Consider the following 15,490-nt stretch of genomic DNA (forward strand, 5'->3'; position numbering starts at 1 on the left):
AATTTTAGAGTTCTGTTCTTAAATTTACCTTCTTTGAAGACACCTGTGTGTACGACACATCTCTTTCTCTACTTTATATACTCAAACATATTTAAAATATTTATTTGCATTTGTTTGCATATATTACCATAATACAAGTACAGATCTATATATGTCAGAATATCTCTAAATAGACTTCTTTCATTACACTGAATCTCCCTAATAGGTGTACATACACCTACAAATGAAGAGGTGTGATCCTTACAGAGATGATACATCACATAGGCATCCATTTACATTTAAGCATAAGGACAGTCAATGGAAATCTTCTGCAGATTTGTTAAATACATCGTCAATTCAGGGCCAAACATTTTTTCTTCCAATTTATGTTTGATGGTAACACAGAAGGTGAAGGCTTTCTCATAGTTTACATAATGTATGTTATGCTTTGATGGAATCCAATTATGTAATCCACCGAACAGTATTTAGTGATACTTTATAGTATCTTCAGAGGGAAGGAAAGAAAACATAAATAATGTCCCTCACACAGACACACACCCAGAAACCCAGCCATTAAAGAAACCTGAGAATATTTCATATCTCTGTATAATTAAAGCGCTTACTTTCTTCCTTCTTGCTAATAATGGCTGGCAGTGTGTAGATCTGGAAAAAAAAATAAAAATACAACAGGTCAATGTTTGTTAAGTCCTTTCTCAACCATCTGCAATATGCTGCATATTAATGTAATATGCTGCTATGGGAAAACCATCCAAGCTCTTCATCTCCTCCCGATGTTTACTCCCAGCAGCACTCATTCAGGTTAGCATCTGGGGACGGTAACAGTGCACAGCCCAATTCTGGCTAAGATACACAGCTGTTGTGTTCTGCACCTCAAGGGAGAAGGCATCCAGCCAGCAGGATGTGTCTCAAAAACCTACTCAGGCCTTGAGATTGCAGATTGCTGAGGGATTTGCAGTGAGTTTACAGGCACATGAAATGCAATAGGAGCTAGATTTGAAGTCTGCAAACGGGTTAGGTATTAATACAAAGAGTGACTTCATTTCTGCACTTTTTCAGTCAAGCAGTAAGCTTTGTTAAAATACTTATTTTTCTCATAAGATCTATGAACCATTTTTCTCCCTTGGATGCCACACTGGCATCACCTTACTCAGTGACAGCTTCAGAGCTGATTAATAGTGAGAAGAAATCTCAGATAATCCTGCCTCTTAGTAGCTTCCAGCACATTTTTATGTTCTCTGCAGTGATTTTCAAGATGGTACTTACAGTCTTACTCCACAACACAGCCCAGAGATGGTTTGTCGTAACCACTGAGGAAACTAACACTTCATTATTTTTTTTCTCAACCACAAACCCTCAATGACAACAGGCTATCACACAAAACATAAAAATATACAAAAAAAAAAAAAAAAAAAAAAAGAACCTAAAGGCCCTCAAAACTTATAAACAAAAGTTTAAATATACCAGTAGTTTACTTCACTAATTAGTATCTATCTTCACTGTGCATTTGCAATTGTTTTTTATGAGGAACTGAAAAGCTACATTTGCCTGTACTGCAACTAACTATATCTGACATATATTCTAGAATCTTTCTTTAACATACATGTTATAAATCTATATAGATAGAAGAAAAGGACAAATATCCTTACTGGTTCCTTTCCATCCATAGCTTCAAGCCACAGTTTTCTGTTGGATTCTGAAAAAGCCTGCAGTGTGATGATTCCAGGTCTGTCAAAAACATGTACATACACTGAAGTTACTAATCTTGGTTTTTTTTCAAACAATAATCAAAATCCAAATAAATACAGATACGAAAATATATATAGAAGAGATAGAGAGAAGTTAAAGTCATCAAATCCTAAAATGGACATCTAAAGAAATGTGCCCTTTGGAAAGGCTGAAAAAGAGAAGGTATAGAGAATGAGAGAATGAAGTCAATTTTGCTGAGTACTGCTATGGTGCAGGTATCTATTTTTTAACTTAGAGATTTCAGAAACTCGTTTGCTCAGCATGTTGGCTCTAACTGCTACTCTAAAAGGTCAATAATAATATATTCTCTGTTGATGAAACTTTGACACTACTTTGCAAAAGATTCACTGGAATCAAAGAATAGATGAGGAAACCAGTTTCAATCTTTGTTAGTGGAATTATTATGTGAGCAGATGTGGAAAAACAAAGAATTAACCTGTGATCACAGATGAGTTCTTCAGTTATTTAAGAAATGGTATGATATTAATCCTCTCACTTGCCAACAAGAGGCAACATTCAAGTGCCCAAGAGACAGACTATTCAAAAGAGTTTTGCTCCCACTCCAGTGTAGTGCATCTGCTCAAAACTTTCAGCACACTGACTAGAACTGTGATTTTCCAAAGTAGGTTCACAAATAAAGAACACTGTATGTTTCGCCTTCCAACACAGAAATAAATAAACAACAAGCCATGACACCTTTCCATCTTCCCCCAAAGACCTCCATTTTAAACGTATAATTAGAAAGCATGTGAGAAGCTATTGGAAAAAAGAGAACAACAAAATATGTATTGACACATACACCGAGACATTCCAGGGGAAGCAAGCCTTGTTCTTATAATCAAGACTCAATAGTTCTGAACTTCAGATCTATCTTGATCACAAAAGACTAATATGGTTGTGATACGTATATGTGACAAAAAAAATTATCAAAATTATAATAATTTTTAGTAAAAAATATTTTTCTATGAATAATTTAATCTCTTATCAGTCCAGTGAAAGAAGATGTGATGCACATCAGCACACACATAACAGCCCTTTACCACTGCAAGCCCCACTGGTATCAGCACACTATTTACTTAGAATGTGAAGTAGTAGATACAATTTGAAATGTAGATAAACACAATGGGAATCTATACAAAACTACCAAACCTATGACAACAAGGATATTCACTGCTTACACACAAACCTTCACAAAATTCACTATTATACTGTCCAACTGAAATTCTGGTCATCATTGCAGTGATTTCCTTGAAATCAGTTGGAAGTACATCAGATGTGCTGCACTCACACAGCTGGGTGACAAAGTTGGTATTTCTCAAAGAATAAAATTAGATTCAAAGAGAAACATTTGCTTTATGATGTTACCTTTGCATATAATTCTAATACAAATCAGATGCTGCCTGATCTTTAGAACAGTTTTCCTATGAAATCTGAGCTGAACGTAGGTGTGAAAAACACTGAAGTAGATTTAAATTAATTGTGTTAATTAGCAAGGATCATGCTGTGGCCTCCCCATTAGCAGTTCACAGGGTTTCTTTCAGTTAATATGGCTCTTTTCTGAAATGAGATGTGAACATCAGTCTGTTTTTCCAATGTTTTTGAATTGTAACGTTTCATACAATAGCACAAAGAGAATTAGCACTGTCTGCTGCTGCCTGGAGACAAAATTTACCCATGAAATCTTATGCTAGAATTTTAAAGATCCGTTGTAGCTTCATATTTGCAATGAAGAGCTCTTTCCCAGAAAAAAAAAAAACAAAAACAAAAACAACCTGTGAGCTTACGCTGCTAAGGAAACTTTGCAGATATCTATTATTTTTAAAGGTTCACTGCACTTTGCAGCTGATGTCCAAACAACTATGCATCTTCAATTCAAGTTCAGCTTATAATTATTTTAATTCTATCACTACTGCAGTATTTTTGAAATATCAGTATTTTAATACTGTTTCCATATTTATGTTTTTACTCTCGTTTTGTGACACTGTCAATGTTAATAGCAACTAGAGTATCTTTATTTTCACAGACAAAAAAAAAAACCCAACAACACACCAAGTTTTACCCACATGACATTCAGAAGAAATTAATGCTGTCCCTGTTTATGAACTCCCACCAAATATTTCTAGGTATTTTGCTGGCTGGGCTTTATCTCCACTGCTGACACACAAGAATTCACCACCTCCCTGCTGAATATCAAACAAACTGCAGGAGCCAACTTTCTATCAACTTATGAAAGGTATAATCTCATAACAGTGACTAAGAAATGTTGTATTCTACTTATCTTTCAATATTTTGTCCTGCTTTCTGGAAGGCCTTTAACTAACAGGCCATTTACATTTCAAATTAATCAAAATGTACAGGAGGAGTAAAATGATAAATGAAGAGTACTTACAGTGATTTCTGTAGAGACCTTAAAGAACTGCAGATAGGTTGTTCTAATAGAGTAGGGGACATGTAATGGACGACACCCACTCAGGAATACTTATTGATGACTTTACCAAAATACATATGCAGTTCTAATTAAAAAGATGAAACCACTAACTTCAAATTTAAGCTATCAGTTCAAGCTTCCTTTGTCTAAATGAGCTCACATAGCATTTCTGCTTCTTAAATCTTAACTTACTCAAAAGACTATTCTATAAACATACATTTAGAAGTCCAAAATGTAACCTCATAAATAACATGTTAAACAACAGCCTTGTGGAAATGGAAATTTGAAGGACAGTAACAATCACAAAATATTTCTTAGACAAAGTCTAGAAAAGGAATACTGACAAACATGTGCCCCCACTACAAGTGCAATAACTGTATAATTTACAAGTGTTTGTTGTTTTTTTCCCCTTCATTATTTTTAATACGTTAACATAATGAAAGAGTTCAAACCTCTCAAATACTTCAATATCGAAACAGAAGCGTTTGTCAATCGAGTCTGTCTTTCTCCTGATGCAAGATTTCAGCTTGAATATTTCTGGCGAGCTTGTGACAAGGCCATTCTACAAAACAAAAGAAAATTAGTACAGGCAATATATTGTGATAGGTTACACATCTAAAATTGAACTGTATGAGCAGTACCAAAAAGTATTCTCTAAGAGAAGAGCTTAAGAATATTTATGAACTTTTCCAACAATTTCTTCACATACAAATTAAAACTACATTTAGCTCAGAGTATGAAGCTGAAAAGAATGGTTGATACAGCAGATGAGTGTGCTGCCAATAAAAATGGACCTCAAAAAGCAGGAGAAATGGGCTAAAAGGAATTTTACAAGGTCCACCATGGGGAAATGACAAGTCCTGCAGAGGGGAAGGAACAACCCCATGCTTGTATCTTCAGATCTGGTGCCAACAAACTGTTCATCAGCCACCAATGTGCTAACAAGGAGACTGAACTAAACAACCCTCAGAACTCTCTTTTCAGTGTCATTCACTCTATGACTGTGACTGCTTTCCTATGTATTCAGAGCCACCATATTATAGGAATTATTTAATAAATATTTCATATGTTACACAAGGAATATTTTTATTTAAATACATTATCTATCTATCTAAAATATACACTGCTTCATGTTTGACAGCAGTCTAATATTCTTTTCCACTTTTTTTTTTTTTCTTTTTAATTTCAACACCTGCTGAATGGTTAATGTAAAGTATGGAATATAGAGTTCATGCACATTCTAGAGGTTGTGCAAACTCACCACTTTTCCACCAGATTTAGCTTCAGCTATACTCATTGTAAATGTTTTTGTTCCTTTATCGTAAGTGCAGTAATGTTTTATCCATGTAAATCCAAGTGGTCCTGGATTAAAACAACATTATAAGAAATAGTTATTTTGACATTTTATCACTATTTCAGACAGAGTTAGGTACAACAGAGAGATAAGATATAAGAGTCCACATACAGCATACAGAATAAAAAACATCTCATTTTTTAATTTGAACATGTAGAGGTCTCATTTTCATACATTTCAACTTGATCACAGAATCAATCACCAAGGTTGGAAAAGACCCACAGGATCACCCAGTCCAACCACCCACCCGTCATCAATAGTGCTCACTAAACCATGACCCTCAACACAACATCCAAACATTCCTTGAACACCTCCAGGGTCAGTGACTTCACCACCTCCCTGGGCAGCCCATTCCACTGCCTGACCACTCTTTCAGAGAACATGATGTTCCAGCTGACTGATCTGCTTTAGCAACTAGATGGGTAAAAGCATTCTGTTACAACAGAGAAGTAGGAAATGCAGATCCTGAGGATTATTCTGATCGGGAATTTCAACTGTAGATTTTTATCAATGGAAGTGAAGCACCGGCATTCAGTATTGAATTCTTCCTTTGAGGAAAACCTTAAATCTAGTACTACACTCATAAAATTAGACAAAGTCATGAAATTTCTCTTTACTTTCATCAGAGGTAAAAAATACTTCAGTTAACATCATAGCAACTTTATTCCTCTACCTGTTACCTTTTGGACACAAAGTAAAATGGCAATGACTCAGACACAGATTTAATCTTATGTAGTTGAACACTAGCAGAATATTTCATTATAGGAATAGATAAGAAGAAAAAGAACAGAACTCGTAACACAACAGTGGTTTAGTGATGAGGGATAAAATACTGAATGGCAGAGGTGACACCTTCAGCAAGAAGCATTGGCCTTTTATCCCTTGGAATGGTTTTCTGACAGGTGAGTATAACAGCAGTACTGAGTCTAAGAAGAAGGCTGATCCATAAGACAACCGGCCATGCTCAGAGAAAAGGGCTACAGAGCCATTCTTTTAAAAATGAAAACAATAAACAGTCAAAACTATTCACAAACTACCAATTATACATAATAACAGCACCATAAGGGAATGTTCTTCAGAATGCACTAAACTTTGAAAACTGTACATTAACTCTGCAATGATCCCTAAACAAGTGGATGCATCCTTTATCCTGGAGAGGTCACACTATGTTACTCCTTAATCCAACTGCAAAATACAGGATTTCTGATGAAGAAGATGCTTTCAACCCTGGCTTACACAGAGCTTTGCTCTGGCTATGAATCTTCAGCGAACATAAACAGAACCCACTCAAGAACTTAAGCTCCGTGGTATTTTAAACTGTGGCTGCTGAACTAGATTAGATACAGCCTTGTATAATGCCTGCATTACAATTCTTTGCTGTGAGGACACATTTCCAGAATTCTCTCCACATCCCAGCCTAGCCAGGGATTCTTATGTTTTTCTAAAAAAATACCAGCAAAACAACCTCAGTGCTTAACACAGCACTGAGAACAAGATAAGCTCCCTAACTGTTACACATAAATGTAGAGGGGTTTTGCCCTGCAGGACAGGATAATTCAAGCTTCTGCAGTGTGACTGCTGCTCCTTTGGTCCATTACATAATGGCTATACATGCACTGGCACTGAAAACAGTACTGGGAGCACTGGGAGTGGTCAGTTGGCAACAGAAAGTCAGTAGATAACTTGGACATGACTTTCTGATTTTGCAGGACAGGAAATATAGCAGAGAGAATGGGATATTTTCTGCAAGTTTTTGCAGTAGCAGAGTATAGTCCCATTTATTTTACTAGCACTGACTCAGTTTATTGGTACTCAGATGTGAAACAAACTGTGTGTAAAGTGGTACAAATAAGTATTTCCTCTTGGAAAACATGCTTAAAAAACTGGCATTCAAACATAGCCTCCCTTCACAAAGCAGTTACGAATGCATAAAAGAAATTAAGGAGATAGATAGATAGATAGATAGATAGATAGATAGATAGATAGATAGATAGGTATAGACAGACAGACAGACAGACAGACAGGTAGATAGATAGATAGATAGATAGATAGATAGATAGATAGATAGATAGATAGATAGATAGATAGATAGATAGACAGACAGGCAGGCTCTGGGCAGAATTGATCAGGCACTTGTTAACCCAACCTCAGAATTCTGTCAGATGGTCTGTTCCTTTTTTCACATAGCAAAATACAGTGTACAAATCTAATTCAAGCATTCCCCAGATAGCACCATGAACTCTTTCAGAAGGATGAGTCATCTTAAAGAAGTTTCAGATAAGTTTAGAAGTCATCTGCTTTTTGTTGGCCAACACCTACACTTAACTTCAATTCTGTTAGTCATGACCGTACAGCTAAATAAGAACAGTTCATAGGCATTTTTTTTCCTTCAAATTACTTATTTACCACCACTAATATTAGTAATAATACGGGATTTATTTCTTCTTTCAGGAATAGCAAACTTTTAAGTTACTTATTAAATTGTCTCTTGCCTATGGGATGCTGGTTGTAGGAAAATAATCCTGCATGACAAGGGAATACACAACTAGTACTTTCCTCATTGACACACAGATTACAGATCCTTTTACCCTTACTCCAGAATACACTAATGAACAAACATCTTCTCAGTAAGAGGATGTCAAGTTGGCCTCTCAGTATTTAATGAAGCACAGCATGTGCCCAGTGCTTCACTTCTTTTCTCCCTCCCCCATTAGCAGGACTCAGTGCAATTTCCACTTAATACAGGTTTCTTTTATCATTATTACATAATTAAAACACAGAGGGTCTTCTTCAAGCTTTCAGTGCTACCGAGGGTAAAAGTGGCCGAGGTTAACTACGATAAGCACTAAGGTTTCTTTGTTTTAATTCACATAATGGAATAAAAATTGATTTCATGATGCCATCTAGAAAATCAATCAACTATAACTCCAGGTAGTCTCTTGAATTACTGTCTAAAGGAGAAAGGAGGAGACATTCTCAAAACTGATGTTGAGTGGGGCCAAGTCTAACATGGGAATCCTGCATCAAGATGCCTTTTTTTTTATTTTTAGATTTTTTTGAGATTTTTGAGAAATCAAGTGCAAAGTTGTATTTAATCATTTCTGAATGAACACCAAACTTGCATGGCACATGTACAATATCTTAAAAAACTGCTATATACTTTTCTAGCATCAGCTGGATTCCATACAAAGAACAAATAAATATGGTTAATCCACACAATGAAAACTATTCTATTAAGTGTTTTCATTGATCCCTGCCACATGCAGCTAATTTGGCTTGGTCTATACTGTTTAAAGTGTAAAACAGTGACAGCAGATACTTCTGATCACATACAGCTTTGAATTCTCTCTTTTGACTTTTCTCGTATTTCCTGGCTCTGTTTTCATTCCTCACATGATGCACTGATAGGCTCTTCCAAATATTCTCAGAGATGCCAGACGTAGTTCTATTCCATCATTCTTTTCGGATATTGCTTTATTCTTAAGTCTCATGACATGAATAATAATTAGGTACAAATTGGCAACTACTTTAAAATTGTGGCAGACTGTAAGTAGATAACTTTTCTTCTTCTTCCGCCTTTTTATTCCATTATGTGAATGCTCATTAAGGTGTCTGAGTCAGCAGAGCCCACAGCTAAAAGGTGGAGGCTGATCCTGCTGAGTGAACTGTGGAGCTTGTTCAGGCAGAGAAAGGTCAAGACACTGCAGGGTTTGGCAGAGACCTGAGTGCTTTCACCTTCTGCAGCAAGGAGAAAGGCAGACATCACAGTGTAAACAGACTGATGAGTTTGCTACTGAGGGGGACTCATCTACAAGGGACCTGCCCAAGCAGCATCCTACTCACAGGTTTGCAGGGAGCAAGAAACAAGTTGCCTACATGTGTTTCACTCACTGTTCTCTTTGGCCTTAGCTACCTTGAGTGCATTTTGAAGAGTCAGACATTTGTTTTTCTTTAGAAATTTTCCAACTTTAGAGAAGCAACAATAAGAAAAGCCTTTGGACATTTAAATATAGAGCTCTTGTTTTATCCTGCTTGTCTTTCAAATCAAACGAAAAGGTACATCTGCTCTACTCACTTTTTTCCTGCACGTAGAGATAGCCTTCCATTGTCCACTGACTTGGCGGTCTGTAATCTTGGTTGGCAGACTTCATTCTTTGCATGAGTCTCTCCACTTCCTGCCTCGTGCTCTCAAAGTTATTCCGGGTCTAAGATCCCCAAACAAACAAACAAATCAATACATGTTCCCTTGTGGAAGTATAAAAACAATGATCCTCATTTGAGGAACTCATAATGCCAAGGAGCAACTGCATCAAAAAGAGACCAATAGAAGCATTTGCACTAGGCATAAAAAATGAACACCAGAATTATGCAGTTTCTTGCTCTAGAAGCCTGAGAATTACACAGTAAAGGAGAGCTAAATTTAAGCACAGAAGTCTGCAGGTCACTAACTGCAGAAACAATGCCACCTCACATTTTCATATATGCTTACACAGTATTTTGCAGACAGATGCATGCTTCTTCTGCACGTACTCCAGAATATGCAGACAGGATCTAGGCTAAAGAGCTGAACTAGAACGTGCTGACAGTATAACCTCAAGCTTGAACTAATAAGCCTCACTGAACCACTAAAACAAGTGCAAAATAGACTGCTTTGGGTTAATGCCAAGGTAAAGTCTCCAGACACCCGTGGTCTCTCCACACATGGAAGCAGTATGGTTCAGAGACCTGTGTCCATTCCCCAGTAACACTATGGATGCTGACACTCAAGGTAGTCAGAGTGTGGTTACAATTGCTTTTTGACAGGATTACACAAACACCACAGCTGAGATTTAATCATGTTAGGCAACAACCAGGTCACAAGTTGCAGAAGTGTTCCAAAATCATGGAAAAAAATGCTGTGTCTGCTCTAAAAATCATGTGTGCAAACAAGCAAGCTGCTAGTCAGAGGAATGATTAAGTACAAAGCTGGGTAATTCATATTTGCTAATGCCTGTATGCATGTAACTGTGTAATTTTTCTATTGAATTCAGTGGGATCAGGGTTTCCCTCCACTTAGCTAACAGTGTAGGAAAAAGGAGAATTATTAAGAAGTGCCAGAGGTTTGACAGATTGCTACAGACATACCATATGTTGAACACTTTGTTCCTAGAGGCAATAAAATAAAGACTATTGTAATGTTTTTGCAAGGCGACTGTAAAAAAAAATTATATTATGGATTCTAATCTCAACTAGACAGAAATATATTGTCTGGACTTTATATACTCGTAAATACTCTCCCATTAGTTGGCCATTCATGGATTTGCAATATAGCATAATAAGGCAATCGTTCAGGTGAAGACAAACATATTTTAATTAATTACTAAACAGAAGAGGAGCTAAAATTCAGCTTTGAACCTTGCCAGTGATATTTTTGGGATGAAGAACCAGATTTAACAGAGGTAATTTTGAGCCCTTCAAGAGACTTTAGGTCAGATGCTGTGCTACTGAACGGGGCTTTTTTCCTACACTAAGAGCATATCCCTGTTTGTCTTTTAAGGTTTTAATTTTTCTTTTAAGCAGCCAGGCCTTTGCATGAAGTTATAGAAAACAAAGCCCAAATGACGCCTGAAGTAAGCTGCTGGCCTGCTGACACAGCAGAAGTGACACCAGGCTGTGTTAGGACCTGTTAAGAGCTGAAGGTCTGTCACCTTGCTGCTGTTCCTACAGCTTTTCCTGCTGATACTTAAACCTGTAGGAGAGTTTTAAGAACAGAAGCAGAAGATCAGATCAACAATTCTGCAAGACTGTTAGACTTTAAAACCCAGTGCAACAAAGAGGAGTACCTCTAACAACTACAACAGACAGCTCTAACAACTACGACAGACAGCCTGAACACAACTGTCCCTGAGGATTATCCTCATCTCATCTTTCCCTATATTTCACATCATTCTGAGTTTGGGTGATGCTCTGGGTGACAGGTCAACAGATAGCTCAGCTGAATAAAAGCAGATGAGGACTTAGATCTACAGTCAGACTCCAAACTTCTGTGTAGTAGTAGATACATATGTTTGTCTGACACATAAATATAATTAAAAACATACTATATTGTTCCTTCTGCACAACACTGCATCCATCATTACCTCTGCAGTATATTTACATAGTTCTATTCCTTAATTTACCTATTCCTTATTTAAAAAAGAAATTTAGAAAATCCTTTAATAATTTTGTTTCTGATGACCTATGCATAGAGCAAATGAACAGACACAGACTTACAAAGCTACATTTGGCCTGTGCTGTGGATTCATGTGCCTGCTGGAACTTCAATCAGCCTCCTGACTGAACCACATTTTTCATTCTTTCACTGAAACTTCACTATGCAACAACAGTGACCCCTTGTGCCTCCATCTAAAAGAGTCTCAGTCGAAAAATCACAACTGATAAATGCAAAACTTGACAGAATGGTCCAGGAGGGTCTACAGAGAACCCTTGCATTTTGATCCCAGAGGAAAAGTTTAATCAAACAGGAGCTTTTGCCTGATTCTCCCAAGAAGCCATTTAAATGAAATCTATATGTGTATGTGAACAATGACAAAAAAGAGAAGGAGCTACAGAGGAAACATAGCCTTATTAAAAGTCCCTCGACAGCTTTCCTGTAGGCTGCCTTCAGGTACTGGCAATCTATGATCTTAAAAAAATAAACTGCAGCACTCTGTACCTGCTGGAGCTCTTTGATCCACTTACTTCAAAAGACAGGCCGCACTCTCAAGAAAACACACGTTTAAGCATATCTGAGCTGCTGTGTTCTTAATCAAATTTGGCTGCTGTTCTGCTCTTCTGGTACTAACTCCCACAGTTCTGATTTGCAAATCACAAATAACTACATGAAGATTACATTTTACAAAGTTCTGACTGGCAGCTTTAAAAATAATTTGTACCTTAATTTGATTTCAGCTCACTAAAATCTTCTAAGATGTAGAGTTCCCTTAAAGTACTACAAGGCTACTTCAGTATCTCAAAACTAGTTTACCAAGCAAAATGGTGCAAATATGTATTGTTCTTACATTCTGCAAATTGAATTGAAGCTGCTGCTTGTATGGTGCAAACTCCTGAGCCAGTTCATATCCTTCATGGTAAAATGTAAATAATCCTTGAAGAAAGGCCAAGAGCTGGAAAGGCAAAATTGAAAAGCATTACTGATGTTAACGTGCACTCTTAATACTTTAAATAACTTAAAGATAACAGAATGTATACTAACTTGTAAATAAGAAATAGGCATTGACTGCAATGGTGAAAAATTGGTCTTAGCTGCTACACACTTTACCTATTCATGTAAGTATTAGAAAGCAAAAACAAGGAACAGATGATTTTCCATTTGTCTTCAGCAGGAAAACACAGTAAGCCTTCGTCAAAAACCTCCTGCATCTTAACTCCTGCAACGCTCTGAGCTTCCATTACTTGCAACAGTAATGCTTTGCTGAGCAAGAAATCTGCAGTCAGACCTTAAGAAAAAGTGTTAAAAAGGCTTTTGCCTTTTTGCCTGAGCTATTAACTTAAATGCACAATAACAAATCTTATACAAATAGGACAGGTTTATCTGAGTACATTACAGCCACAAACACTCGTCCTCAACAAGTCTACATAACTTGCTGTCCATGATGTCCCCTAATCCAGCAAAAAAAACACAGGTATTCAAAAGCATTATACTTGTTCCTTCAGAATTCTTTTTTGGGATGGGAGGAAGAATCCAATGTATACATTTATCTCTCTCCATAGAGAACTGAAGTAGTCTTGATTCAGACAACAAAAATTCCATAATGTATATTTAATGCACGTACATTTGTGCTACCAGTATTACAGATGACTGTAAATGACAGAGACTAAAAAGTACGGATATTATCTTGCTTACATTTTATTTAAACTTTATAACTTTATAAACTTTATAATGATATTTTCCCTAATGCTGCCAAGAATACTATCAGAGTAGTGTAATAAATTATAACAGCAGCAAGGGCACACTGCTGATTCATATTCAGGCTCGGTGTCCACAAGGACCCCCAGGGTCTTTTCTGCAGAACTGCTTTTCATGTGGATATTCCCAGTATGTCCTGTTGTTCCTCCTCAGGTGCTGCACTCTGCACTTCTGCTTGTTAAGATTAAAGAGATACATGTCAGCCCAGTTCTCCAGACTGTTAAGATCCCTCTGGATGGCATTATGACAATCCACTGAATCTGTCACTTCTTCCAGATTCAGGTCATCTATGAGTTTATTGACAGTACACTCTACTCAATCATCCGAATCATTAGTGAAGATATTAAACAGGATTGGACTGCTGAGTGGACAGTATTGTCTGCTGGGGCAATACGCTCATTAATGGCCTTAAATCAGACTTTGCATCACTGACCATTACCCTCTGGGCTCAGCTGTTCAGCAAGTTTTCAACCCTTCTCACTATCTGCTCATCCAGCACACACTGCAGCACTATTTCTATAAAATCTTACAGTGGACAGAGTCAAAGGTTTTACCAAAGCCCAAAAATAAGATATACAGTGCTCCTCTTTCATCTATCAGCCTGGTGTTTTTATAATAGAAGTTTATGAGCTTGGTCAGGCATGACTTCCTCTTGGTGAATCCATGTTGACTGTATCTAATGACTGTCTTCTCATTCATGTGCTTGAAATGATTTCCAGGATGCCATCACCTTTCCAGGGATAGAGGCTAGGGTCCTCCTCCTTGCCCATCTGGAAGATAGGAGTGATGTTTGCTTTCTTCCAGCCTTTGTGTAATTCTCCCAGTTGCCATCACCAAGCTGAGATTACAGAGTCATAATTACCATCTCACTGAGCATTTCTGCCTGTATCCCAGCAGGGCCCACAAACTTGCAAACTGCCAGTTCACTCTTGCATTCCCTGACCTGATCCACTTCCACCAGAAGTTCGTCTTTCTTTCCCTGGCCATTCAGCCTGGCCTCTGGAAGCTGGGATTTCTGAAGGCTGGTCTTGCTGGTAAGGACTGAAGCAAAGAAAGTATTCGGTACCTTGGTCTTTTCATTGTCCCAGGTAACCACATCTTCAGTTTCATTAAGGAGATGACCCTCATTTTCCCTTGTTTTCCTTTTGTCACTGAGATACTTGCAGAAGCCTTTGTTACCCAGGATGTCTTTGGTAAGATTCAGTTTTTTATGGGCTTTACTTTTCCAGACTTGATCCCTACTTGCTCAGATAGTGTCTCTGTATTCCTCTGAGTCCCTGCTTCCACACTCAGTTTGATGGATGAGAGGTGAGGTGAAGGGCACAGCTCTCTGGGCAGAGGAACAAACACGATGACCTCATTGTGCATCCCTCACATCCTTGTGCCCTGGTATCACTGAGCCCTTCAGTGAACATCTGAGACTCAGAAAGTGAGTTCTTCTGCCACATTAATAAGTTAAATCAGCTTCAGCTTTATAGATCATTGGTGCTGACATAAATAAAATCATGACATCAGACAGAAATGGTGAAATCTCATGGTTATCCATGGGTAAGCAGTAAGTCAGTCACAGAGGCTAAGGATCTGAGAAAATCCTTGAGTATAAAAGCCAAGGGTTCTCTACAATAGATCTGAATTCCTGAACCACATCCCACTACCAAAGAATGAAGATAATCTACCAAAGACCTTCACAGCTCATGTAAATTATCTTAACTTGTAATTTTCACCTGCCCATCTAAAATCATTATCTAAGCCAAAGACCTGGACCTTAAAGCAGCCTAATGGTTATTTAATGGGTTCCAAAGAAGATCCAAATATGACTATTTATCCTAATTATCCTATTTATCCTAACCAATTATGTAAACAGCTGTATAAATTTCCGTAATTTTAAAGTTTAAAACATAATTCCAACTCTTCCAAAAAGAAATCAGTTTCCTCTTCTTAGGGATAAAGTCTAAATTAAGTAGGCAAATTATAACTAATGCCTTGCCTGCAGTCTAGATCCAGTTACTCAGGT

At 37.4% G+C, this 15,490-nt stretch overlaps 1 protein-coding gene across 3 annotated transcripts in view; it reads right to left on the reverse strand.

Moving 5' to 3' along the window:
• The window catches only part of ARHGAP42 (Rho GTPase activating protein 42), a 144,603-nt gene that overhangs the window by 27,566 nt on the left and 101,547 nt on the right, over positions 1-15,490 (reverse strand). For all 3 annotated transcript variants that reach the window (XM_085508805.1, XM_015852280.3, XM_085508800.1), the window contains 6 exons: positions 12,569-12,673; positions 9,604-9,733; positions 5,436-5,536; positions 4,627-4,736; positions 1,647-1,725; positions 603-642 (listed from right to left, as the gene is read on the reverse strand). In XM_085508805.1, coding sequence (XP_085364931.1) covers positions 603-642; positions 1,647-1,725; positions 4,627-4,736; positions 5,436-5,536; positions 9,604-9,733; positions 12,569-12,673 — 565 coding nt within the window. The remainder of the gene's footprint in view (positions 1-602; positions 643-1,646; positions 1,726-4,626; positions 4,737-5,435; positions 5,537-9,603; positions 9,734-12,568; positions 12,674-15,490) is intronic.

Source organism: Coturnix japonica, chromosome 1, assembly GCF_054131305.1.
Source record: "Coturnix japonica strain WE chromosome 1, WE-NBRP24, whole genome shotgun sequence".
Classification (NCBI taxonomy): Eukaryota; Metazoa; Chordata; class Aves; order Galliformes; family Phasianidae; genus Coturnix; species Coturnix japonica.